Below are 27246 nucleotides of genomic sequence, written 5' to 3' on the forward strand. Positions count from 1 at the left end.
CCTGGGAACTCTAATTTGCTAAGGGTGCTGGGAATTGCAGCTCTCTCAGGGGGGAAACTACATTTCCCATGATTGTTGGGGGCACTTTACATGTATGTACTGTATAGCACTGACAAGAGGACAGTATCCTAAACTGCACCTGAAGGCAGCCAATAAGCTTGGGGAGTGCAGGGCGGACCCCATAACTCTGTTCTTCAGCACCATAGTTTGCCCCCACTGCCCCCAAAATACGCTGCCCAGGATGGCTATTTCATTTTGCCTCATAGTAGTAGCACCAGCCTTGCCAGAGAGACACAGTTTGGCTTTCCAGATCAAAGTATCAACAACAGAGACATTCTGACCTAAAATGGTCGCTACTACATCTAACTGACGCTCTGGACATACTGTCAAATGATCACATTTCATGTTTGAGATGTTTTATTGGTTTTATTGTAATGATTTGTTGGGTCTCTGGACCGTAATAAAGATTGATTTGTTTTGATTCTATAGCCACAAAGACCTGTTAGTAGCCAGTGGCAGTTGGTCACTTCACTGTTTTACTTGCCAGCTTTCTTTCAAAATATTATATAAAATAAAATTCTAAAAAGATAAATTACATCTGTATCCCATATTTCATCAAGGAACACAAGGTAGCATACATGCTGCTTCTCCCCCCCCCCCCCGCTCCTCATTTTAGCCACACAACAACCCTGTGGGGTAGGTTAGGCTGAGAGACAGTGAGTAGCTCATGTTCACCCAGGGAGCTTCAAGACTGAGAACAGAAGAAAAGCCTGCTGGATCAGGCCCAGCATCCTGATCTCACAGAATGGAGCTTTGAACCCTGGTTTCCCATATGCTGGTCCCATCGCACTGGAATCACAGTGAAAAGCATGAATATCCTCATGTTACCCTTGATTGCTTGGAAGAAGGGACCCTTCTTTAAAATATGCAATCCCTCTGATATTAAGAGGTGTGCAGTAACCGTGGTTAGCACAAAGCGCTGTAAATGCAGGATGGGAAATGACTTCTTGACAAGCATTTCACGCTTCCTTGGTTGCAAGAAGTAGAATTTTAAAGGACAGGCCTGGGAGGGGGGGGTCTCAAACAAATAATGCATTTATTTTCCCCTGAGATAAATATGAGAATCTAGGTTCTGCCTGGAGCACGAATTCGAGACTCAGGGAGGAGGGGCGGGGAGGTGAGGGAAGAAGCCCCTTGATTTAGATCTGCAAGAGAAGTACATACCAAATATTTTGCAGGCGCATTTGGACGTTTTTTGGACGAGAACGCAGCTGCTCCGTTCTGCCAGTAGGGGGCAGAGCGCAACCATTCAGTTGCAAACCCTGTTTCCACCGCGCAAAGGTATTATAACGCCTTCTCTGTTGCCTTGTCTGTTCCATCACCAGCACCACCCCCGCCTCTTCTCCAAGATAGACCACTTTGGCACGGCTCCTTTGCTGTGTAACCCTATGCCATCCAGAGGGGTCGACACACACAAACACAGAGACCCCTCAGCAGAGCTTCTGTGCTTTAGCAGCCTCTGAGACACAGAGGAGACCTTTAGGTCTGGAGCTGTAGCGGGGCATGTTTTATTTTGGGCAGGGAGCATCAGTCTCTCCCCCTCCCTTGGAAGGGAAGAGTCCAGGCAAGGATGCAGAGACCGGTTTTTAAACACGCGGAGCTGAGAGCAACAAGCTGCAGCCTTTAACCTTTCAGCAACATTCAACAGGTAAAAGCCACCCGCCACCCCGGTCCCTCCCCCGATTTGCTCGTCTTTATTGCAGAATCCCTCCCCTTTGGAATGAATGAACGCCCAAGGGAGCAAATTCTGCTCACTTATACTAGAGATTTCATCTTTCTTCACATTCTGGGTTTGAAAGGAGGTGGGAGGCGCATGCATTGAAGAACCGATTTAGTGCTTCGATTTGGTTTGAAACACGGCTCTGTCGAGTGCAGATACGCACTTTGCTATTATGTCTATTTCTCTGCATGCAGGAACGCATTTGCCAAGCTTTTCCCCAACCCCCTTGTTTGAGAAACTGCTTTATTTACCACGGCCACTTTCCAAAGCAATGGGAAGTCAGGCAGGAATCAGGACGTGAATAAGGCGGTTGTTGTTGTTGACTGCTTTTAAAAACACAAGCTGCACAAGGCGCCCTGCAGAGTTTGAAAGGAAAGAGATGGCATCCCCAACAACGCCGAACTCGCTGCCTACTCTAGGCAGCCTTTGGAGCTGATATAACACCGTACAGTACAAGGGATTTGCTGGAGAGATGAGGTCTGTGCATTGGCAGTTATGCGTACAGGAGAAACTTATACCCAGCTAGCTGGCTGTGAGAGGCCCCTTTCCAGATAGATCAGCTGGTTTCTTATTTGGACAGTAGTCTGCAATAAAAGAAAGAAAGAAAAGTAAAGAAGCATATGGAGAAAGGACAAAATATTTAAACTTAGGTTGCAAGTACACTATCATGTCAGCTCCTTCCCAAGCGCACATGAATTAGCGTCTTGAGAAATTTGATGAATTTGTTAGTTTGGCTTCAGATGCAACCTTTCTCGTTTTTCTTGTCATTTTTCTCCCCCCACCCCCACCCCAGCAAGCTCACTCCGGAAAGATCTGCATCAGGAGCAGTACTACTGCTGCAGTAGCGTTTATTTTTGCTGCTGAAGGTTACGACTGAAACCGTTCATTGGGGTATTCAGGATCTTTTGATGATTACCAAAGAGATTGCGGTGTTGCTGGACATGTTGATTTGCAGCCCTATACCCACTTACTTGGGAGCGAGCCCCAATGGACTCAGGGGGGCTCAAAAGTTGGCATGTATAGGATTGCACAGTGAGTCTTTTGTAGCATTAACACCTAAGGCTGTGTACACACTCCCTTTTGCCCTGTATCCATTGCTGGTGGTGGTGGTTTGGGAAGCAATGTACAAATAACAGAGTATCTACCCATAAGCTATCCTGTATCTATTCTGTAATTTCTTTTTTGATACTTTCCCCCCAAACAAGCTTAGGTCCAAATGGAGGGGGGGAGAACCCAACCTAGCTGTGTTTTAAACTAGTAATACAAACACAGCCTGAGAGTCCTATGGCACCATGCGGACTGTCACATTTATTGTCTGCCATAAGAAGCTCTTATTTGATGCCTAGTTTCTTAGTACAAATTCTGCTTCTCACACCATTTGTGGGCATTGTGCTCCTTCACTGCATTCCATTCCTCTCTTGTTTTGTGCCATCCATTCCCATGTGTTCGTCTTGATTCAGCTCAGATTTTCTGTTTATGGCAAAACAACCACAGGCAGCACTGAGGTCTCTATAATCAATCTTTACAAAGAGTTGGCTTGATGTTTTGTATTCTTGTCTTCCAACCTCTGCCTAATTCCAAATCATTTATTTTTAACTGGGGTCTCTAGACCCCAAGCACTGTTTAAGCCTGCCCTATGAACATTTGTGGCAAGAAAAGGGGTGCATCCTTGCACTTTCACAGTATTGCATCTAGTGACTCTGTACAAAAAGACTCATATAAAATGTTTTGTATAAAATGCTGCACCTCCGTTTAGCTCCAAGATGGGGAACCTGTGACCTTCCAGATTTTATTGGATTCCTGTTCTCATCAGCCCCAGCCAACAAGGCCAGTGGTTGGGAGTGATGCGAGAAGTTGTCCCACAACATCTGGAAGCCACCTGGTTCCCCATCTCTGGTTTACGTGGACCCTTGTGGAGCAATCCTAGGCAAGTCTACTTGGAAGTAAGCTCTGTTGAGTGCAATGGGATTTACTCCCAGGTGAATAAAACCAAAAGTAAAACAATACAAAGCAGCAGTTTGAAAAAACGTTTGCTGCAATAATCTAGGAACCAATAATCTAGGAACTAAGTTAAGTTTTTCTACCTGTCAACTTTTTCTGAATGCTGTATGGTGAATGCTATACATGAATATGACCTTTGGGGAGTTTGTAAGTAAACCATTTTTAACTTACCAAACATGTGGTCTTGGAACTTGGAAGGGCATTTTTAAAGGTATAGCGGCTTTTATTTCCATGCTTTGCTACATATCCTGTGATTTTAAACATTTTGCTGGGGTTTTCTCACCAAAGAGTACTTGCCCCAAATTTGGATCTTGGCATCTGGAAATTCTCTTTCATTTTTTAATACTGGCCCAACACAGGGAGATAAGAAGCTGCCTTTTACTGAGTCCATCCAGCTCAGTCTCATCTATGCTGACTGCTGGAAGGTGAACAGGGACAGGCAAACCCTTCTAGGCAAGATGTTCCACAATCTGGGAAGCACAACTGTGCAGCTCTCCTGCCAACCTACCTGATCTCTATGCAGTTTGCATAAACATATGAAAACCTTCATCATCCTGACACCTTCCAGATGTTTGTACCACAACCCTCATCCCATTGTAGTCCAAAACATCTGGAGGGCACTGGACTGGCGAAGGCTGAACAGAACCTGAGACTGCACAGCAGACTTGAATTCCCAAGCAGGTTCATCCGGGAGGAGGATTGCCTACATAGCAAAGAGCCAGTAGCTACCAGCACAGCACATGCTTGCATGGAGAGGGGTCCTGTTTCAGTCCCTACCATCTCTTCCAGGTAACTGACCCCAGGCAGCAGAGCTGGGAAAGACCTCTGCCTAAAAAGCTGCTCTTGGAGAAGGCAGCTCTGGGCTAGAAAGACCAACAGTGCGAGCCAGATTCCTATCATGTTTCATGGTATGCACATTTCAGATCCCTCATAAAACCAACTGTAGTACCTGGCTCACCTGCTGAATGCCTGATCCATGACCCGTGTGAATTGTATGCATGCATCACTGTCCTAATTCATAAAATATCACTGGGTCAGGTACCCCTTCTGGGTTTGTTTTAGCAACCTGCATAACAGCTACTTCCTTGATCTTAATAGCTGTTCACTCTTGAGGAGCAGATGTAGACATTCTCTCTGCTTGAGCATCACTTTGCTTTGTCTAGCTCATCTCTCTGCTCTGCACCTTTTACCTTGAACGAGTTCTTTTCCCTTTATACTCATGACCTAAGCACCATCTCTTTACCTTGGACTTTGACACCTGAAATTAGTGCTGTCAGGGCCTACCCTATTCTTGTGTCTGTAAACTGATTTAACTGTTTTTCATGCTGAATTTTAAATTGTTGTAACCCACCCTGGGATTTGCTGGTGAAGGGCAGGGAATAATTTCATCCACAGCAATAATAATAATAATAATAATTAATAATAATAATGTTATGCGTGCACAAATTATGTTTTCCATGAGCTGTGCATATGTTTTACCCTTGCTGACAAAACATAGCTATAATTCTTCTGGCATGTTACGAAGTAGCAACAACATATTTGCGGTTTTGTTGTTGTCTTTTTGCAATTTAATTTTCAGTTAAGATCAACAACTGACCTACAAACCTTGCTATGACTTGAAACTCCCACCTAGAGATGGGGAAGAAATTTGCTTAGTTTGCATTTGAATGCAATCCTACCTAATTTGCACTTCTTCAAAATATACACAGCCCAAAGCAGCTATCCTTGAAAATTCACACTTCCTCGAATTTTGCATGCAATTCTCCAACCAAAAAATGTGTATTTAGGACCATATTTTAGGGCATGTGTGGATTAAAATGCTATTTTTGTGAATGGTGCTTGCAAAAATGCATATAAAGGGGGAAATACGAGTTCTACATACTAAATCCTTTTAGTATGAAACTATGCCTCAGTGCAGCTGTAACGATGGGGCACTTTGAAGTATAGCTGAGGGATGAGGAATGGACTTGCATGATCAAGTGCTTCTTTCCCCACTTACTCCCTTATCCAGAGCAAATCCTACTTCCCCCTGCTGGTCTCAACAAGGGCCAGCCATTGTTTTGGCAGCAATATCAAGCGGTTACCGCCAAGGTCACCTGAAAGTGCGCACACCAGTCATCCTTGATAGGCTAAGGTTGTGTCATGAACATAATGGGAGAAAAAAGGCCTTTTTGTCTCTAGGTGCCAATGCATTGTGAAACTTTCAAGGACACAGTATTTACCTCACAGTGATGTAATGATGGCCCAAATAGAGGAATGCTATTTCAGTGCTTCCCCACAATGCAACAGGTAGAAGGGTGCTACTTTTCTTGTTTTGGTTTTTTAATAAGCACATCTAAACTCTTATACTATTTTAATCAAACGTATGTCCACATGAATTGTTTTCACTTGTCTTACCAAAATGTGCTGTTGAAAAGAGGTCAATGCTGGATCGTGTGATTTGTGGTTGCAGATTGTTTCCAAGTTTTCTCTTGAGAATTGGTACATGCTTTTTCTGCACGCTGCCGGTTGTACTGTCTCTTGTTTTCTGACTCAACTAGGGGCTCCTCCATGCTTCCTTTTGTGCTGTGTTTCTAGGCACAGGCCTGTGCTTTAAAGCAGCACTTTCCCTGTGAAAACCTGTTCTTTACCGCTGAATTGGAGCAAACAGCAATCCCTGGAAAGCATGGGTTGATTCAGCGTTAAAGAGTGGGTCTCCACAGTGAAAGCACCAGGGCAAAAAGAAGAACAAAAGTGTTCTGCCAGACCTGTGCCTAGAAAGCTGAGGCAAAAGATAAGTGTGGGTGAGCCCTTTATGTGATATGAACTATCCATGATTAGGCTCTTGATAGGCTGAGCTATGCTAGTCCTCTCTCACTCACACACATTAGCAGCCTCACATAGCTTATCTGCTTTCAAGATCAGGGAAAGAGCGCTCTGAGAGTGGCCTTTTAACCCTTATCTTCCTTGCAATCTAAATTGCCATCTCCTGAAAGCAACTAGGAAAGAATTAGGTCAGGGGAAAGGGAAGAGGGAAAAAAGGTTAAACACCATCTCCCAGAGCACCCCTTCTCTAACTCTAGCAAAATAACAGCCCCAGAATATTCTCCTTACATATCTCCCATGTCACATCTAGTTTGACCCTTCAGAACCTCCAATGTTATTTCACTGAATGCACCTCTGTCTTCATCAATGCACCCTGATGATTTCATTTTTTTTTAAGAATAATTTTTTATTAACCGACCAATCACATCAAATCAAACCAAATTACATAAATTCCAAATTACACAGCCGAATTTTAAATTTTTGTTGGGGGTACCCATATTTCAAGTTCCGAAGGGATCCAATCAACTTCTTGCTTCTTACTGCTGTTTTAATGTCCACAAATCTAACCTTATGATGTTCACAGTACTATCCAGTCCTTTCTTATTATTTTTCCACATCTCTTGTTGTTATTTTCATATATTTTTCCTTTCTCTTTGTGACCTCTGATAGTCTCCGCAAGCTGGTTAGAACAGTTTGTAATCCTGCGTGGATATTATTATTTTTATCCAGTAGCCATATCCAGACGTTTTCCATATAACATCACTTCCATACATCAAAACAGTCTTAGCGTCATTAATCTTCACCAATCTGCCTCCTTTCTCAAAATCTCTGAGGAGATTCACTAGGAATGCAGTCTGAAAACAAATCCGTTCTTCCTCCCGGCTGTAAATCCTTTGGCAAGATGGCGACTCCGAATTAATTGCTGCGCCATTCCCAAAAGCTCTTATTGCTTCTCGGTCTCCATAAAGCATACTTTTGGTTAAAGTTTATCTCCACACAGACCTTAATCATCCTGCTTGGGTCAGTTCAACCGACGGTTCTAATGAGGAGGGGTTCTTGTAAATCACATAGAAGGAAAGTAAAAAAGGTGTCCCCCCCCATTCAGCCCCGTTGTCAACATACCCCACCTTTGGTGTATCTTCATCGTAAAATATTCCTGTTTCTCCAGCCCGTCATCTTCTTTCGCAGAGGTCACTTAAATTAGCAGACTTCACTCCCCTTCTTCACTTGAAATATGTGCATTTGCTTCTTTTTGTAATTAATTATTCCAAATTGCTGCAACTAGTGCACGATCAGAGACAGTGTCCAGGAGAGCCGATGTCCACACAGGGGCATTCTGCCTAGGGCCCTCACCCCCTTCTTTCGAATTAGGGGGTGATTTATGGGCACAGCAGGCAAGGGCAGTGTTCCCCATTTCCTTGGGGCAACAAGGGAGGCTGCCTACTCCCATAACAGCCTCTTAATTACCCTGTGTGGGTCGGAGAGATGGTATTGTCGGCCATCTTCCAATGCACCCCCTAGTGGCCCCCCGCACCCTAATGATTTCAAATGCTAGAAGAATCTGAATATCTGGCTTTTTTGCAATGCCATTTTAAAATTTCCTGCTTTTCTGCTACACGCTGCATCAAATGTTTTAGCATCAACATGCAGTTGTGCAAATCCATAATATAATAGTCTAATAGGTGTGTGTGTGTGTGTGTGTGTGTGTGTGTGTGTGTCTGAGACCTGCAATGCAAGTGGGAGGAAGCACATAAGCACAAGAATCATGTGAGGATTTATTCCAAGGCAGCAAGGGAATAAGGAAGTGAGAAGAAACATGAGTGTAGGTTCAGACATACCCCAAAGAAGAACCTGCTAGAAATATAACCCTCACTAGTTAGGACTGTAATTTGGGGAAACAGAAGAGCAACTCTGTCTGAGTTTACTGTGGTGCAAGATTGCAGTAGGTGTAATTAACAGGCAATAGGTGTAATTAACTTCCATTTGCGTGGAAGTCCTACACAGTTATATGGGAGTAAACCCCCTTGAACTTCTGAGTAGATATGGCTAGGATAGCATTGTTACTTAACGACATTTCTTTTAATGATGCAAAATCATTCAAGGTGTGTTCTGATGATTCTACCCAAACCCTCAGCCCAATTATTCAGAGCCTTAATAGAGATGCTGGTGAATTCTAGAAATAACTATAACCTTCAGGTTTGAAGGGCTGCCCATAACAAATGTGTTTTGGTTTGCTGGGGTTTGCTAGAACACGTTTGGGTTCTGTCAACGGCAGGGAGGCTTTGCTGATATGTAAAAATCTTAGATTGTATCTTAGATAGAGGGGATGCAATTTCAGCATCTGGATCCAACTTCTGGACCTCACTGGATTCTGATAAGTTCATCATTAGAAGTGGACAACTGGAATCCCAAACTCATTTTGGAATTCCAGCAGAACCTGTTCTACTAAATTAAATTTTGTGGGAAAGAACTCAATCCATCTTTTGAGCCTTATATTCACCAGTTACCTAGCCCTGTATTGTCATTAACTCTATGTTTGTTGCCACTTCCTATCACTGAGACTGGGAACCATCCTCCCTTATCATAGGCCATTCCTCAACTGTACCTTATTTTTAGATCCATATTTCACATGCCCTAGAATAACTTGATAGACAGGAGAGCTAAGGGACTAGTAATAAGATACGGAGGTTGATGGCACTCAGACTAGGTCAGAAGAGGCCAAAACTTCTTGCCATGTGAATCTTCAAGCATCCTTTCTGGAACACATTGGAAATTTATCTGCACTGTTCCTGGCAAGCATCAATGCAGCTCTCCAGACTGCTGCCCTCTCTTTTTTTGTTCTCATAATGCTCAATAGGAGATGCAAAGGATGCAGGCTTATGGGAAATGAAATCCCCCTTTTCACCATGGGTGATAGAATCTGGACCACAGATGCAACTTACTCATAAACACATGGGTCAGTGTGTGTGTACACGCATTTCTGCAGCTTCCTGTTTTTCCTGTCTCATTCATTGTTTGGTAGACGTTGCCACCATAGAACTTAGAATAAGAATGCAACTTTATGAGTCTTGCAGAAACATGACTGAACTTCCTTTCCTGCCTGAAAACTGGAAGGGACCAGCCAGGCTCATCCCTATCAGCAGACCTTGGTGACAAGGAACTAGCGATACAGTGGTACCTCGGGTTACATACACTTCAGGTTACATACGCTTCAGGTTACAGACTCTGCTAACTCAGAAATAGTACCTTGGGTTAAGAACTTTGCTTCAGGATGAGAACAGAAATCATGCTCCAGTGGCGCGGCAGCAGCAGGAGGCCCCATTAGCTAAAGTGGTGCTTCAGGTTAAGAACAGTTTCAGGTTAAGTACGGACCTCTGGAACGAATTAAGTACTTAACCTGAGGTACCACTGTATAGTGGAGATACGAGCCTCTCTCCTATTTCCTTCCTTTCCCTGTTACCAGCCAAGCAAGGCCGAAATTAGTAAGGTGAAACTTTGAGCAACTGGAGGGGGCACACTCAGGGCTTCCTCTCGTCTGAGGTGCAATTAAGAGGCTATCCCTCAGTAGAGCTGCTGAACCCTCAACAGGCAGCAAAAAGGGATAGAAGCTGCAAGGAGGAAGCTGCTAATTAACATTGCAGGGGATTTTCACTGCCTGGGACTTACAGCTGCATAAGCATTATGGAAATTTCTTGGCCATGAGGGTGGTGTTGCTGAATAATATAGCACCATTAATGGTACAGAATCACCATTTTAATTCCATTTCTAGCTCGTTTTTGAAAAACACTACTTCAGCAGCACTAAAGAGCTGTACTGTCGAAGCAACCTGAATTCCCAAATAGTATCTCCATGCTATAATTAGGTCATGGAACTTTCCATGTGTTAATGGAGATGGGTTTTTACAGAAGTGCCAGTCACCTGGATCTTTTTCCCTCCTAGAAATAGCAAGTAATCTCCTCAATATCAGAATTCAGTGTTGCAAACAGTTACTCAGGAAATACCGAAAAACAAAGCATAGTAGCTCTCACTATTCCATAGTTTTCATGAAAATGTACTTCAAATATTGGTCCTATAGAGAAGCTGAATGTGCCCCTTTTGGCCAACAGGATTATGGCATTCAGTTTCCCCAGCTACCACTAAGGAAATTTGCAGCTGTTCTGTTCCTTTGTTTTGCGCTGTCACCTGCCTGGCCTTTAAAGCGTAAGGAAGATGGGGGCTCTGTTTCACACCTAATGTTACGGGGCTGAACTTCAGTGTGACTTATTTTTATCAATCTGCTGTCACTTTCTGTAGGCCACTAAAGTCACAGCCTTTTGAGGTTAAGAAGTCTTTATTTCTCTACTCCGAATCTCTGAAGACCTTAGAAGGAGAGGGGAGGGATGGAGAAGGAGAAGCAGGGAAACAGCATCCAGAGAGAGAGATTTGCATGGAGAGACAGTGTGCAACCAGGGTGGAATCTACACACACATTAAAAAAAGGTTCCGAAAATGCTTTCTTAAGGGTGTTTTAAAAAAATACATTGAATTTTCCATAAGGCTCACCATTGCCATCTAGTGTCACATTGTATATTGCGCTTAAAACACACTTAACATGTTTTATTTGCAGCTGTATAGCTGAGTCCCAGGTGGTTTGTCTCCCATGTTGCAGGTGGCGGGGAGGAAAACTGCCAGGGTGAGGGGCAAAGGAAGTTGGAGGAGAGGCAGAGGGCTGTCCATGAATTGTTGGAAGATTGAGGTGGTGGTTTGAAGTTCCTTTTTTTCGTTGGCTTAATCTTGGGTTGTTGTAGTAGTTGAGGGGCGGCCGGCCCTAAACAACTTGGGACCAGGATATCAAAGGGATCAGCTTATTCCCTGTATACCTGCCTGATCACTGAGATCATCCGTGGGTGCCCTTCTTGTGGTGTTGTGGTCCAACACCAGAACAGAGCAGGGGCGAGGAACCTTTGACCTCCCCCGCCCCGATGTTACTGAACTCTGCTTGCTGGGGCTGATGAGTGTCATAGTTCATTAACATGTGGAAGGCCAGAGGTTCCCCTCCCCAGGATTAGAGTCTTTCATGTTTGCACAGTGGAGCATGATTCCTCAGTACTCTTTGTCTTCTGCTAAATCCTTTTGTTTAGAAGTATGAACATTGAATTTTTCTTTTTTAAATTTTTTTAAAAAAAATAAATTGCCTGCATATTCCTATCAGTGTACCTAAGAGCATTTCATAGGCAGTTAAAAATGTATTGCAGCTGCTTTATTGTATTATTCTTGTATGTTAATTGATGTGTATTCCTGGGCTCAGCCTAATTGGACACACATGAATCTCTCTCTCTCTCTCTCTCTCTCTCTCTCTCTCTGTGTGTGTGTGTGTGTCCCTTTAGTTGATCAATTTCTAGGAAAACATAATAGACTACACAAGCACCATATTGTGAAAATCATGAGCCCTAGACCTGATCTGTTGGCCTGTTTTTATAAATCCAGCTCTGGGGAAAGCAATCCTTTTTGCAGGGAGAAGGGGTGGGCTTTGGAAGAGAGAAATGAAGCACTGAGCCAAGTATAGATATTGTCTCCTGTTCTACCAGCTTTCTGAAAACCAGCATTTGAGAACCTCTGGCATGGAGGGCAGTTTCCAGTTTTCTTCCTAGCATGGGAGAAAGCAAATGTCATATCAGTAATGCAACCCGCTGTTAAGCAGCCATGTGAATAGAAGTGAAGTATTAAAAAGGTAAAGGGACCCCTGACCATTAGGTCCAGTTGTGGCCGACTCTGGGGTTGCGGCGCTCATCTCGCTTTACTGGCCGAGGGAGCTGGCATTTTCCACAGACAGCTTCCAGGTCATGTGGCCAGCATGACTAAGCTGCTTCTGGCGAACCAGAGCAGTGCACAGAAACACCATTTACCTTCCCGCCAGAGTGGTACCTATTAATCTACTTGCACTTTGACGTGCTTTCGAACTGCTAGGTTGGCAGGAGCAGGGACCAAGCAACAGGAGCTCACCCCATCACGGGGATTTGAATCGCCGACCTTCTGATCAGCAAGTCCTAGGCTCTGTGGTTTAACCCACAGTACCACCCACTTCACCCGTGAAGTATTAGTGAGTTTTAAACTGTCGTTGTAGCCTGGGCCAGTGTTCCACCCAGTAAGGACTCTTACCTTTCCTTCACGCTTTTCAGGCATAGTCTGAGCTTTAAACCTCTATGTCGAAGCATTCTCTTTTTTGCTCCAGGGCTTTCCCCATAAAAGACCATTCTTTGCCACTGAATCAGAGCTAACGGCAATGCATGAAAACCCCAAATTGCCATTTGTTGCCATAAGTGTGGATAAACCCAAGGTTTAGTTTAGCACATTTTCTGAACTCATAGACTCATGATTAAACACTCTTTCTCACGGCCCATGAGCTATAGCCAAGAACAGACCTTGGTTACAATTCACAGGTAGGAAGAAGTGTGTTCAACTATGAGCCAAGGTTCAGACAACACATTGACTTTGCTCTGTGTGGAATTTTAAAAGACCAGAGAAGAGCAAAGCATCCAGGAGCCCACACATTCACAAAGTCCCAAGTCAGCCATAAGGCAGCTTGCCAGGATATGCAAATCAGGCTATTTTGTCCAGATGCATTAGAAAACCACTCAGGATATCCAAACGTGAAACAGATTTAATGACTTATCTCATTCAGTTTCTTAAAATGTGGAGTCTTTGATCATCTGGAGCTCCCAACTGAGGCACTTACAGAGGGACAGATCATCAGTGGGATAAGAGAGATATTGCTGTCCTGTTAACTGGCCAGTTTTTCTCCTGGGATCATCACTGATATGTTTGAATATTTTCTAGGATTGGAGAAACCCACAAAATGTTTATTGCCTATGAATTATGGAGGGAGAGAGGAAAATCTCATCCGTTTACTTCAGCAGGCAGAATTTTAATGAGGGGAATAGTTTTACAGTTAGACACTGTTTGTTGCATAGCTGAGAAATTAAGTCAGTAAAATTCTGGAATTGGAAGAGAGGTTTCAGGTTTAAGACGCTGATGTTAATGGAGTGCTGAAAATCCACCCCAAGGAAGGAATTTAACGTAGCGCTATGGCGATCATTCCCTCAGCGCAAGCATTTCTGCTTGCCAGACAGAATAATCCACCTTCTCCTCCCCCTGCAAGCTGTTCTGGGGGCTCTCCCAGTCCTGCCAGAGCCCAGAGGGAGGTGAGGTGGAAGCCCCATTGTGCTAGTGGAAGTCCTCACACAAGCTTCCACCAGCAGGACTCATTAGCTGAATCCATCCCGAAGCAATATATCACATACATTGGTCAGCAGTCAACTAAGTTTCATTCAGAGGAGGCCCACTGAAATTAATAAATCTAACTTTCTTAATTTCAAGGTGCCAGCTCTAAGTAAAAGTCAGTTGAATACTGCCCATGAAGTAATCACCTAAAATATACTGTGGGTGGTAGCCAATGTTATTCATATACAAAGTAGACCCACTGAAACCTGTTAAACCTCTGGCATGTCACATTGATTTCAGCAGGTCTATTCCAAGCATGACTAGCATTGTACATCATTACAGGACAAAGAATACTGGCCCTAAATCAAGTCGTCCTGTTGCCATTTTATATACTCTTTTGGCCTTCAGTTCTACAAGTCACATTCTCCAGTAATCTAAATATTTAGAACTGTTGCAGTTCTAGAAATACAAAACAATTTCTTCAGACATTCCATTTTTTAGTTGTATGCTTAAGCTTGCATTCGCCTAAAGTATGAAACGGAACAGAATACAGGTGGGATATTTTTACGCAGATACACTCAGTGCTAGGGTTGGCTGCAGCCTCTAGTTATGTGCACACTCCACACTCATGGCAAGTTTGGGTTTGTTGCTGTGTAATGTGTAAGACATCCTTTATTTATAAAACAATGGGATTTATCTTCAAATAAAAGTGTTAAGGTTTAATGTGGCAACATTAACGAAGCTATATTGATTTAAAACTAGCTCCGAGTCATGCACAGCAGCAAGAAATGTAGAGAAAGCGCCAGCCTGGTGCCCACAACCAGCTGTGAAATACAGGAATCCAGAACTCAAAGGGGTCTGGCAGTCAAGCTGCCCTACTCCATTTCACTAATGGGTTAACCTGACCACCTGCACATTGGTGGATATCAGAAAGGGCTCCATGCACATAGAGTTGTTCCATGCAGCACAAGGAGCTCCACACAACATGCTGGCGCACAAAGATATAGTGGAGATTGGCGCATTAGAGCAAATGGGCCACTGTCCCACCAAGCTCAGGCTGTCTTCATTGCCTGCCTCCTTACTGACAACCAGTCCAGTTGGTGACACTGGCTATCAGCCTCCTCCACCTTAATCTCAGTGTTGCCTTTGTTGAATTCAGCAGGGAGGGGAATGGGACCAAAGCATAATCAATTAGCTCTGCCAATCCATCTGGGTTCACCTACTGTTGTTCTTCACCATTGGGTCCACCACAGGGTCCATCATTGGCTCTAGGTCCATCTACTGTTGACCTCCCCATATTCTAACCTACGGGCCCCAGTGGGCACCAGCCTTCACTGCAAGTCAAGCCCTTCTCATGCCTGCCACGCACATAGATGGGGGCACACCTGCCGGACATGAGGCTGCATCACCTCATGAACCCTTCTATAGTTGAAAGGGCTGGAAAAATTCATTATCCTCATGGTGCACCGTCTTTTCTTGCTCCCACTCTGCTCTCTAGCAATTTGGAGAATACCGTTGTTAAAAGTTCTTGCTTAGTGTCACTTCCAGTTTAGACAAACAGAGCCGAAGGCTTTATGGCTAAGTGACACTACAAGAGCCAAACCTTTGTTTCTCAGAATTTTTATTAAAGGCTTACAAAAACAAGTCCAGGTCACACAGAATGGTACCAAGTAGAAGCAACAGAGGAGGTGGGGTGGGGATATGTAGAACATTGTCTAAGCCCTTGAGTTGCTAGTCTTGGGAGGCTAGAAGCAGGATATTGTGCCCTCCCCCTTTTTTTGTATAATGAGGGAGAGGCAAAAAGTGTTTGAAGTTGGCAAGCTAAGAGATGCATTTATACTGCAAGGTGTGGCACTCTTTGCACCAAGTCAGGCACTCCTTGCAAAGTATTAGCAGCCATGGGTCCTCTGAGAACCCATTTGGCTGTCTTCTGGTAGCAGGCCTTCATCCCAACCGATACACCAATCTGGTACCTTTGCTAGAACCACCACCCTGCTCCCTTCAAGGCAGGAATGGTTCAAGTGTGAGGGGGAAGAGGCCTCCTAGGTGCACTGGGCACTAGGATGCTCAAGATTGCATCCTGTATCATCAAAAGCATCCATGTTAGTCAAGAGGTGAGACACTAGTATGCCTTGTCATTTTGAAGGCTTAGGTGGTGGAAAGATCCTTAGACTCAGTTTTCCTACTGCTTTCACTTTCTTGCTCACAACTCAAAAGTAGTTAAGGAAAATTAAACGTTCCTCCTTGGTTATTAAGATAGGCCCTAGGCTTGGCCAGAAGAAGTAGGCAAACCTCTCTTTTTACTAAATTAAGAAATTAGGGTACAGAACAGCACGCGAGCTAATTTTCCCAAAAAAGAATGAAAAGCCGATCTAGTGATAGCTTTTAAAAAAACAACTAGATTATTGCCACTTGAGTTGATGCTGTGTCCAAGTCTAAATGAAGTCAAACTTGGAGAGATGCTCCCATTTGTGAAGAAAATCAGTAGCTGGGTTTTGAAGCAGGCTGCTGGATTTGAGCTGGGAAGTGAAGTCATCCTTTGAAGACAGTTCCTTTTTAGCAGAGGGAACATCAGCACTGCATAGAAGTATTGCCTCAGGTGTCCATCAATCACGGAGCAAGCCAACCTGTAAAAAAGAAATAAAGAAAAACCACAAAATGGCATCATGCAGCCGCAGGTAGAAAAATGTCCCCAGAACCGCTGTCTGGTGACTCTGTTGGATTCCCAAGTACCATCTTCCCCAGCTAGGCTTGCAGGTGTCAGAAATTTTTCTCTCTGAAATATGGCAACCCTAACCCCAGCCATCATGGTCAGTGGTCAAGGATGATGGGAATTGTAGTCAGACAGCATCTAGAGGGCCACAGTTTCCCGCCCTCACTCCTGTAGTAAAGGTAGTTTATGTTGCAGGTAAGCACTTGTTGCAGCAACACACATGTGCACCCTCCTGACCCCAGAGGGCAGTGCCCCTGCAGTCCTCGCTCCGAGAATGTGGCCACAGCAGACAATGAACACCAGGTGTTTGCATCCAAGAAACCTTCACACTAGGAAAGAGCCATCACATTGCCTATAGATGGTTGGGGAATGCATTGTCAAGTGAGGGGGAGCAAAGAGGCAAAGGTGTGGTGCCAACACAGCTATTTTTACCTTCCGTAGTTAAGCCTGAAGCAAGATGCATTGAAAGCAAACCGGCTTTTAGAGCATAAAGCAAATTCACCATCACTTTGTTGGCCTGGGGGACTGGAGGCGGCTTGTGGATAGGATATGGTGTGCAGCCAAGTCATCCCTTGCACGGCTGAGAATCCATGCTGGGTGCTCCCTGCTCTTTACTACCAATGTCTATTCTTGCCTCTTACCACCCACAAGCAACACACAGGTGCAGCCTCGCAACAGCTATTTTCTGCCCACACAGATGCCAGCAGTGTCTGGTCCCTGCCTGAAGCAAGGTCTCCCTGCTGGAGAGTCCCAAAGTCACGGCTGGAGTCCAGTCTCACAGCCAGTTTAGGCAATTTTACAGTCTCCCATTTTAACTTCTTTTCCATTGCCCAAAACAGTATTGGTGAGATTGGTTTTCTGTAATCAAGTAGACATGGAGACTTCGTGTGTGTTGAGACATCCGTCAGTGACCAGGTAGGACTGGATCATCTAAGAAAGGAAGTGCACATCTTCTGGCACAAAACAAAAAAATAAAAAGAAACTACGGCACTGAGGTTACTTCCAGAATACCTGTTTATTGAGCATTCATTACAGTTTGTTTGCAGAGACGTTAGCTATGTTGTGTCAAGCAAATGTTATTCCAGACTTTCGAGTGCATTTTCCCAACTCTTTCCTGATTGCAGGAAGTCCAGTTCTAGGGGGAAATGGCTTTGCTGTGTAAAAAGTTCCAGCAAAATTTTAATTGCACAACCTGAATTTGCCAGTGTGTGGCTGAATGCCACCCCAAAACAGCATCCATCTGGAAGCTCACTATTACAAGTTCTCTACTCTACTAGACTATAGGATGATTAACACCAGCACACTCCCCCTCCTTCTTTTGTTGCTATACAGTGGTGCCCCGCAAGACGAATGCCTCGCAAGACGAAAAACCCGCTAGACGAAAGGGTTTTCCATTTTTCAATGCGCTTCGCAGGACGAATTTCCCTATGGGCTTGCTTCGCAAGACGAAAATGTCTTGCGAGTCTTGAGATTTTTTTTGCTCCCCCCCCCTTTTTCTAAGCCGCTAAGCCGCTAATAGCCTTTTAGCCGCTAAGCCGCTAAGCCTTTAATAGCTGCTAAGCCGCTAAACCGCTAATAGTGCTAATCCGCTAAGCCGCTAATAGGGTTGTTTCGCAAGACGAACAAACCGCTAGACGAAGAGACTCGCGGAACGGATTAATTTCATCTTGCGAGGCACCACTGTAATAGCGGTGCAGAATGAAGCACTTTGAACCGAGGTCTAAAATCTATTGTGCCTGGGAGAGAGATCATGTGCATTTTTCAGCAAGCCGTACTGGTACCAGTGCATGCCGGTCAGTCAGGCTCTGCCATTCTTCTTTGAGCCAAGAGAAAATGAAGAAGACTTGCTCAAGCATAATAATAGTCCTTGCAAAAGTAGAGGGACTACAGTTTTACCTTAGCAGTTCAGCAACTGTGGCACAAGTATCAAGTTTCCTCACATCTTACTCTTCTCTCCAAGCTGAACAGCTGGTTCTATATTTGACTCGGGGATTGCAAATTACTTTTCCATCTTGGAAGCTATTCTGTTCTGCTGAAGCTAGAGGTATACAGTTGATTGAAGGCTTAAATATAAAGTGACACACCAGAGAACAGTACAGGTCCCGCAAGAAGCAAAGTGATTTGGCACCATCTTAAAGGAAATGCTTGTTAATCCCTGGCCTTTTCACGCTTCTCTTGCTTTAGTTAAGTTTCGACTTGCAAGTGTCCCAAACTATCAGAGGTCCTTGAAAAGTTACTCAGCTGCAGAGTCACGATCAGTTATAAAAATGACTGTTCAGTAAGACCACACAAAATGCCACTGGGTCCCTGCACTTATTGTTCAGCCATGTGCGAAAAATTCAAAGCAGGAACTGAGGTGGGGGCAGGGAAGGAGAGAGCGGTGAGCCACACCAGATTTCTAAGTACGTCACATGATCCCAAAGAAAGGTTAACGAGAGCTTCTACCATCCCTGGCTCCAAACATGAAAAATGATATTAAGCAAAAATTTGGAGCTGGAAAAGGTTTTGGCATGGTTAGACGTGGAAAATGTAAACACATTCTCAGAGCTATCACAATAAGGATTTTATAGATTGGAAGATATCAGGATACAAATAAAACCACCATGCTTGGGGAGTGGGGAAGAACAGCCAAGGTTTTAAATATTGGTGCCCTTGAAAAAACTCTCCTGCAGATACATTCTACCAGTTTTTGCTTCCTGTTGGCAGGTGTAAGGATCAGTGCTTTTTTTCTGAGGGAATGCAGGGGGTACGCATACCCCTAAACATTTTGTGAACATTGTTTGGCCTCATTGAGGGGCAGTATTTCAATATGAGTAGGAAAATGAGAGTACCCCTAAACATTTTTCTAGAAAAAAAAGCACTGGTAAGGATTATTATTTGGAATAAAGGTGAAGAGAAGTCAACTTCCTATGTTATTACTGACTTGTAAGAAGCAAGAAAAGCATTTAAAGGTGACCTCACATACTTTCAAATTATTTTTGGAGATAGCATTTGGTGTATATGCAGCTACCTATTAATATACCAAAATGGGCCTACAGTCCAACAGTTGTCCCTTCTCCATCTTTAAAAATCCAGGTAGGTGCGTGACAAAATTGGATGAGGATGCTGACCTGATTTGTGTTACAGAGACCTAGTTGGATGAATCTCAGAGGCTTAGTCTCTGTCTGTTTTGTCCACTGAGATTCTCTGTATAGCAGCAGGCAATATCTAAGTGGTGAGAAGGCAGAGTTGGAGAGGTCTATCATGATTGCACCATTCTGACAATTTGCCCTCTTTGGCAGTCTATTTGGTTCAAGAGTGTGTATTTGAATTGCAGTAGGCAATTGTCATTGCTCCCAAACTACAATTTTGTGGGGGGGGGGCATTGGGGAGGAGGGGAGGTCCTAGGAAAAAACAACCCACAAGCAGATCCCACAGGCCTGAAGTCTGCCCATGTCTGCTCTAGCATAACACGCTATGCTTCCTCCTGTTCCATATCATGGTCAGAAGAGATTAACGGGATCTACATTTTATTGCTTCTTGTGGATTTGGATGGATTAAGATTTTGAGCATCCTGAGAAAGAGGAAGCACAAATCAACCATGGTTTCTGTTTTCACCAGGGAGTATTTGAAAAAGGGAGCTCATGCCTCTCCTTCAGGGTGATTGATGCAGGCCCTCTTTGAGTGTTACAGGGTGATTGATGCAGGCACATACCTCTTTGAGTGTTACAGAAGCAGCAATTCACACTCCTCAAACATGCAAGAACTACTTTTTAAAAAGAAAAAACTATGGGTAAACATGTTAACCCACGAGAAAACCCAAAATCCGCATTTGGGAGTTTCAGACCTATGCACGTATGTGGCAATTTGCGCAGTATAAATATATTGTGCTGCCATTTGGGTTAAAGGTGAGCTCCACCAACTGGTAGTTTGCTATACAAGTATTCACCAGAGCTATGTTGTCAGTGAGCTCCCAGTCCCTAGATTCCAAGTGCAAATCACCCTTAAAATGACACTTGGAGACACGGTTCTGCAGACAGCATTTTCTAGGCCCCTTTGGTAAGAGGAAAAAAAGTCAGCCTTCCAGAGGAGAAATTAGCTCGTGCTGAAAGACAAACTGCAACCTAGGCAAAATGCTGCTTGAGCCACTTGTGTACCCTGAAGTGGAAACATCTGTTCTCCATATCAAAGGCTCAGGATAAGCAAAGAGGGCTTTTCCATCTCGGTAGATGCTTTCCAGCTCCCAGAGGACCTGCTATCAGCTGAGCAATGTGTTTTGGCTAGCACACCACAGCAGCTGAAATAAGCACACGAATCACCAAGGAGAAGCACGGAGGACCCGATAGCCCCAGTGAACTTTTACGAGCGATACTCAACACCATCTATTGCTGGAACCTGCAGCTTGTACATCAGCTTTCTTAAGCTCTCATGTTGCACAGCTCACCTTTAGCTGACTCTCTGTTCATAGCATAGCAAAATTGGGGGAGCCAGCATGCAAAGGATCACGTCAGGAATCAATGTTGTTATCATAGATTGAATAAAGGCTATATAAGATAGTAGCAAGCCAGCATCTTTTGACCCAAATCTGCCCCATTCAAATATAAAGTGGGAGGATGGCTTAAAAGAATTAAAAAGATCAGGACAAGGAAGGTGCAGGACCTCAGGAATGGGGTCAGCAGCATGACCCCTTTCTGCATGCAGACCTCCTTCACACAAGCTAACAAGTAAAAGGGATCAAGGAAATTGTTGAAATCCATATAGATACTTAATGGACAAGATCTTAAGACCTGCCTTGTGCATACATCACCTCAGTTGATGGTTGGTGTGAACCAAGTTCTCTCAGGTGTCATGAATCAGTTTGGAAGTTCTAGCTGGGGTGTTTGATCTAGGATGGCTCACTGGTGTGATAAAACATGACCCAGTCTCAACATTGTTCCAGTTTAATTATCCAAAGCAGGAATAGGTGGAGCAGAATTGTTCTCACCCAGTTTCTTCAGGATTTTTAAACCGTTGGTAGTCTTAAGTACTTGGCTAATGAATATGTTTTGGTCTTCCCTACATACATTAGTAAAGACTCATTTGCACATTTATGGAGTAAAATTATAACGAACAGTCAGGAAGTTTATATCATCAACTTAAAAATACCCACTTTTTGTTTCAGGGGGTCAAGATGCTGATAACTGTGACACCTCCCCACGAGCCGGCCTCCCTACACTCACAGGCTCCACCCCCTCCTATTCTACCAAAGCCTGGAATGGACAATCTTAAATTACAGAGACTCTTGAAAAAAGCAGCCAAGAAGAAAGCAACGTTATCAGCACAGCAAGCCGCATCATTCCGGACCAGCCTCTCCCCGGTGAGTGAAGCCAGCCCAGACTTGGAGCACAATGACCGCTCTTCCCCGCGGAAGCCTACAGAAACCACAACGCACATCACCATCAACCTCCCGCCCCGCTTTTCCATCAAGCCTGTCACCCACCACGTCTCGTCTCCCTTCCCTAAAGGAAAACCCTTCACGTTCACCGCTGCAGAGCAGAGGAGCATTTCAGAGCATCTCAAACTTGCCATCTCGCCCTCCCCGTCGCCATTTCACAGACAGAGCACACCTGAGCCTTTGTGGCAACCCAGAGGAGACACACACACACACTTGCCCTCTTCGAGTGCCACACATTCTGTGTTCATTTTCCCCGAGCACCCTGTTTCCCCCACACCTGTGGTGGTGGAGACCCCAGCGGCAGTCACCCATGTTACCGAAACGCATGCCTACATTCACAGCATGCAGACACCGCGGGCGAAGACCCCCGTGTTGGAACAGTCAGCAGGGTCTCCCAAGAGGCCCACCACACCTACCCATTTGCAGACAAATCACTCGCACCCGCCACCAAGCCAGGCGCCAGCCATGCCCTTTGCAAGCCAAACCAGGCCAATTAGTCCTAGACTAGAGATGACTCCAGTCCCTGAGCCTCCCATCAGGACAGTGAAAACTGCAATACTGCATGTCCCCAGACAGCACATAGTGGTCACATCCCCAACTCCTCAGTTCCCAAGGCCTGTGACTCCAGGAAGCAACAGAGGTCTTGAACCACACGGCGAGGCCCAGAGGCAGCCAAGTCCCAGCGCCCCTCAGAAGCCCACCATGCCAGAGGTAGTTACATCTGCTCCACCAGCTGGTGGCACCCCTGCTCTCTTGCCAGAAAACAGGGCTGACAAGCAGACTGTATTGCCACAGGCACCTGAGGTTTCTCCAAGCACTGCAGGTCCCCTACCAAAGCCTAAGCCACCAGTCCCTCCCAGAAGCAAACTTAGTGGCTGGTCTCGCCTCAAAAAGCACCTGGTCGTGGAGTCGGAAGAGCCCCAGTTTCCGGTCTCAGAGGCCGAGCCAGCCAAGCCTGAGCAGGTGGGAGAAAAGAAGGCAACAGAAGCCTCTCAAGAGGGCCCTGGTCAGAGAGCAACCAAGTCCAGAGCTGTCAAGATGTGGGATGCCATCTTGTATCAGATGACCGTCAGCAAAGAGAAAAAGCAGGCAGCAGAGGAAAAGGAAGTCAGGAGAGAAGGAACGTTCTCATTCCGGCGGCGTCTACCCCTTCTCCTCCACAGGCCGCGCTTTGACGCCCGGAAGCTGAAAGAGCTGGCTTCCAAACCCATGACAAAGATCACTACCCTGTTTGAGGTGCGCCGAATCCAAGGCCAGCCGCCCGAAGCACTGATGAGTTTCAACAGGGCTGCATCGGGGTGGCAACTTGAAGGGAAGCAATGAATAAATCTGCATTCCCCTTAAAGGCTTCTTTTGGAGGATGCATCCTGAGCTGGGAGGAGCTGAAATAAATACAAGAGTTTGCCAAAGGAGGAATCATGCAAAAGGAAAATTAATAAAATCCGTCACAGGGTTGCTGTTTGTGTACCTGCATGTGGTGACCATAAGTAAGTGAGAAAGGAATATGAGGTCAACACCTCTTTCCCCTCAAGTCTTATTTTCATAAGGCATTCAGTTTCAAGTTGAACAGCAAATTAAAAGCAAAGACCAGTAGTTTTAAAGGCTCGCAAAGGCAGTTTTATACAGTTGAATCAACTGTATAACATTTCTTAATAACAAGGCAACACTCAGCAATGTGCGCTTAAGGCTGCCATATAGTCTTTAGGCAAAATACACTCAAACCACAGCTTCAGACCATCACAAGGAGTTCAAACTAGATTCAGAGCCCAAAGTCCTGGAGATTACAAAGGACTGATACACAGGATGATGTTGCCTGGCAGCCCTCCTCAGAGACTGCATTTCATAATTCCATCACCTGGAATTGTGCTCTGCTCTGCCCATTCATAGATTCAGCCTCTCAAACACTGATCTCAGCAGCCTCCCTTGCAGATCCTAATGGCACTGGCAAGTTCATATAAACAGGGTCTCCTTAAGGCACCCAAGGATCCAAGACATTCAGAGGTTCCCAGGTCAGAACCAGCACAATGAATTGCATTCACACAGGCAGGCAGTGTAGATCCCACCAGAACTGGTCTGTAGTATCTCCCCTGAGCCCCAGAAGTGGGCAGGGGCATTCCACAGCAGCTGCAGGTTCTACACACTCTTCAAGGGTGAGGCCATGCAAAATACATTGCAATAGATCCATTTGTGGTGTTAGCTGAGACATAAGATGACCATGTCAAGATCCTTGTCCACTAGGAAGTGGCACAGTATGAGACAAAATATGTTATATACTACAGGAATAAATAATAAAAAATACTCTGCCATTATTTGTCATACTGAGCCTTGTAAAAGGTCACTCGCAGTTTTCTCATTGCCTTGAGATAACCAGGTTAGGGAGATTTGTGACAAAAGGTATTGTTTTTATACCTGAGCAGCCAGGGAAGTAAAAGTGCATTGGCTGCCAACTTCCATGATTTATTTCCAGGACAGCACTACTAAGCTAGCAGTAAGCCCACTGTGCAAGGGCACAGAAGGACTTTAGCTTTGTACATCTTCCTCCAATAGATCTTAACCAGCTCACTCTAGGGCTGCTTCCACTTTTGCATTTACTTATTTACCAAGAGAATATGGCTATAGATGCAGCACAAAAATCAGCCAGGGATTCATGCAACTCATACATGACTACAACCAAGCATGCCCACCCTGGCATTAATGGCACTCCTGGTCACTTTTGCTACAGATACAGTATTTGCAGGATGCAAGTACTGAAAGCAACCTTGAGAAAGGTGGTGGGCTGAAGTCCTCCACAATCTATGTGCACTGCTGCTGATTCGCGCTTAAGGCCAATTCGCAACCACGTTCCTCTACCCCAAAGTACAGCCAAACTGTCCTTTATCATATGTCTACACACGTGGAAAAGGTATACAGCAATTTCTACCACTGGGGTGCATGACACTTTGTTCCAACTACTTTAGGATCCACGTAGCACCCAATTCACACTCTGATTTACTCACATGAGCACACAATCATGGATCAGGAGTGGATTGTTTGCACTGAGAATCAAGTGAGTTGCTTAATGCAGTATCTGCTCGAAAGAGTATACATAGTTATTGGTTTGGAGTTTTGTTTGCTTAACCCCAGTATTTTAGCAGGGAATGATCCAGAGTCAATTCTGGACACTAGGATGCTAATGTGGCCCTTTGGACTGAGAGCATCATCAGGAGCACAGATTGCTGTTCCTTGCCCTCACTCATACTTCTTTTTTGCAGTTCCTATACTAGCTTTAGAGCTTTTGTCCGCTATTTTACAGCAGTTCTAGCAGAATACTTGGGGCAATCTGTTTTGGGATGACCTTGTGCTGCAGCCTCAGAGCTTTTTTGGGGGGGGTCATATTCTACCCACCCCCACACTTGTACCATGCAAAACAAATTCCCCATAATTTCCAGAAGGACCCATCACACTGCTTATTACTGCCATTCAGTTGAGGCATTGCTGCCACAGCAAATCGCAAACTTACCACAGCAGCATCACCAATGCAGACACTATGGCTTTAAGGAGAGTGTTCTTCCCAGTGCAAGTGTAACCATTTAAGCATTTTAGATGGAATTTGCAAGAGAGCTCAAAGGAGTCAGATGCCTGAATTCTCCTAAGTGTAAAGGGAACTATAAGGCCCAGCTCCTTCCAGGGGTGCTCCAAGCTCAGGTTTGCTAGGATGGTTGCCTAAAAGATGAGGTGTTGAGTTTTATTGCCATTTTATAGCCACACAGTTGCACCCTTAAGCTTTTATTTTTGCACTAATGGTTCTGAAAAGTGTGAAGTGAATAGTGATTTCTAATATTCTGCAGCTCCTCTACAGTTTCTTGTGCTTTATCATAGAGTGCAGTCATCTAATGTTCTGCTTTTCAGTGGCAGCAAACAAAAGCCAAAACATTTAAGTCCAATCATGTGTAACTTGTCCCCAACACATCTTTTTTTTTTAAAATGCCACCACAGAAGCTGCAATCTAAAGCCAGAAGACAAGGAGGAGGCGGCTTTGTAATTATTTCCGCTTATGCCACCTTTGCCCCACAATGTAGATATAGGCACCCATATCTTTTCCCCTGTAAATCAAAAAGTAGATTAGGAGACCCCAAAATAGCATGGGCCCCTCCACGACTGCATTTTGAAAAATAAAAAGTGTTGGATACAGTTTATATATTGCTGAGCACCATATGCAGTTAAGGCTTTGAAAGATAGCTCTGGCGACAAGCAAAAGTTCTGGAATCTCTTCTTAGGGAAGATTCAATAGGTCTTTCTTAGTAGGATTGAAATGCACTTCCACTTTGCCTGCCCAAGAGTTGCCAATAGGGGATGTTGCCAAGAGTAAAAAGGCTGGTGGATAAGATATGGCACTGGTGATGGAACAAGGACACTTGCCTTTTTCTTTTCTTCTTCTTCTTCTTTTTTAAGAACAAAGGGTCAGCTAGCTTATTTCTCCCCTGCCATATGCAAAAACAGCTGTAAAGTTCAATCCTTTGCACAGGGAGAATGATCCTTGGAAGAGCCTCAGTTGCCAAAAGTTAGCGATTCTGGCTACGTTCTGGTCACCTCCCTCCTATTTTCAGCAGCCTTTGAGAGTAAGGATTCTGCAACAAGCATGAAGGGCCCTTTCCTCCCTCACCCAGTTGCAGAGCCAACATCTGGCTGACAGGTATGTTTTCTTTCCCAGTTAGTGTGCTCCACTAACACAAGCAGTGTTCATATTGAGTCATCCTGCTCTTAAAACACAATATGGCTCATAGGTGGAAACTTCCTGCATTTTAATTTTGAGCTGTGGGACCCAAAATCCCTACAGCCACCTTTAAGGAAAGGAGCTTTAATGCATGAGTAAAGAGAAGGACCAGAAGGCATTGTGTGCTTCATTACAGAACCAGGAAATAAGCCAAGCTTTGGAGAATTATGAGGTCTTTCAGACGTAAAGGGTAATGCACGCAAAGACATAAAGGGTAATGCACAAACCGATAAATAGGTTGTAAGCTGTCTTGGGTATCAGCTGCCCTTCAAAAGTGGATGTGAAAGTCAAAGTTCAGTTTGAGTCAGTCTTCATAAATGCTCTTTCTCCAATGATAGTTTAGACGCAAGGGGATTTTGAACCAAGAAAGTACGTAGGCATATCAGGAACACAGAAAAGTAAAGTGTTAATATGGAACACAGAAAAGTGTTAAGTAAAAAGGAAGCAGGCATATTTGGAAACAGAAGTGTCAGGTAGGATGTAGTAAGAAGGGGGAAAGTAATTTGGTAAGATGGTGCCTCTGTGGGGCTTTTTCTGAGCCTATAGTTCACACTACAATCCTTCACAAGACTCCAATGGAAA

At 44.5% G+C, this 27246-nt stretch overlaps 2 protein-coding genes across 3 annotated transcripts in view; one reads left to right on the forward strand and one right to left on the reverse strand.

The window, feature by feature from the left end:
* The first annotated feature begins 1334 nt into the window (after nt 1-1334).
* Nucleotides 1335-25868, forward strand: PRR33 (proline rich 33). Its single transcript, XM_080999087.1, has 2 exons — nt 1335-1708; nt 21639-25868. Exon 2 carries the CDS (start codon nt 21648-21650, stop codon nt 23232-23234), a length of 1587 nt encoding a protein of 528 aa, XP_080855213.1. The 5' UTR covers nt 1335-1708; nt 21639-21647; the 3' UTR covers nt 23235-25868.
* LSP1 (lymphocyte specific protein 1) overlaps nt 15390-27246 on the reverse strand; it is a 76039-nt gene continuing 64182 nt past the window's right edge. For both annotated transcript variants that reach the window (XM_080999316.1, XM_080999317.1), the window contains exon 11: nt 15390-16412. The gene's annotated coding sequence lies outside the window, so the exon portion shown is untranslated. The remainder of the gene's footprint in view (nt 16413-27246) is intronic.

The sequence above is a fragment of the Podarcis pityusensis genome, assembly GCF_964106645.2.
Source record: "Podarcis pityusensis genome assembly, chromosome: 1".
In the NCBI taxonomy this organism is placed as follows: Eukaryota; Metazoa; Chordata; class Lepidosauria; order Squamata; family Lacertidae; genus Podarcis; species Podarcis pityusensis.

What these genes read in the sequence shown, in the direction of transcription:
- PRR33 (XM_080999087.1), top strand. Translation starts at nt 21,648, where the DNA reads ATGCTGATAACTGTGACACCTCCCCACGAGCCGGCCTCCCTACACTCA.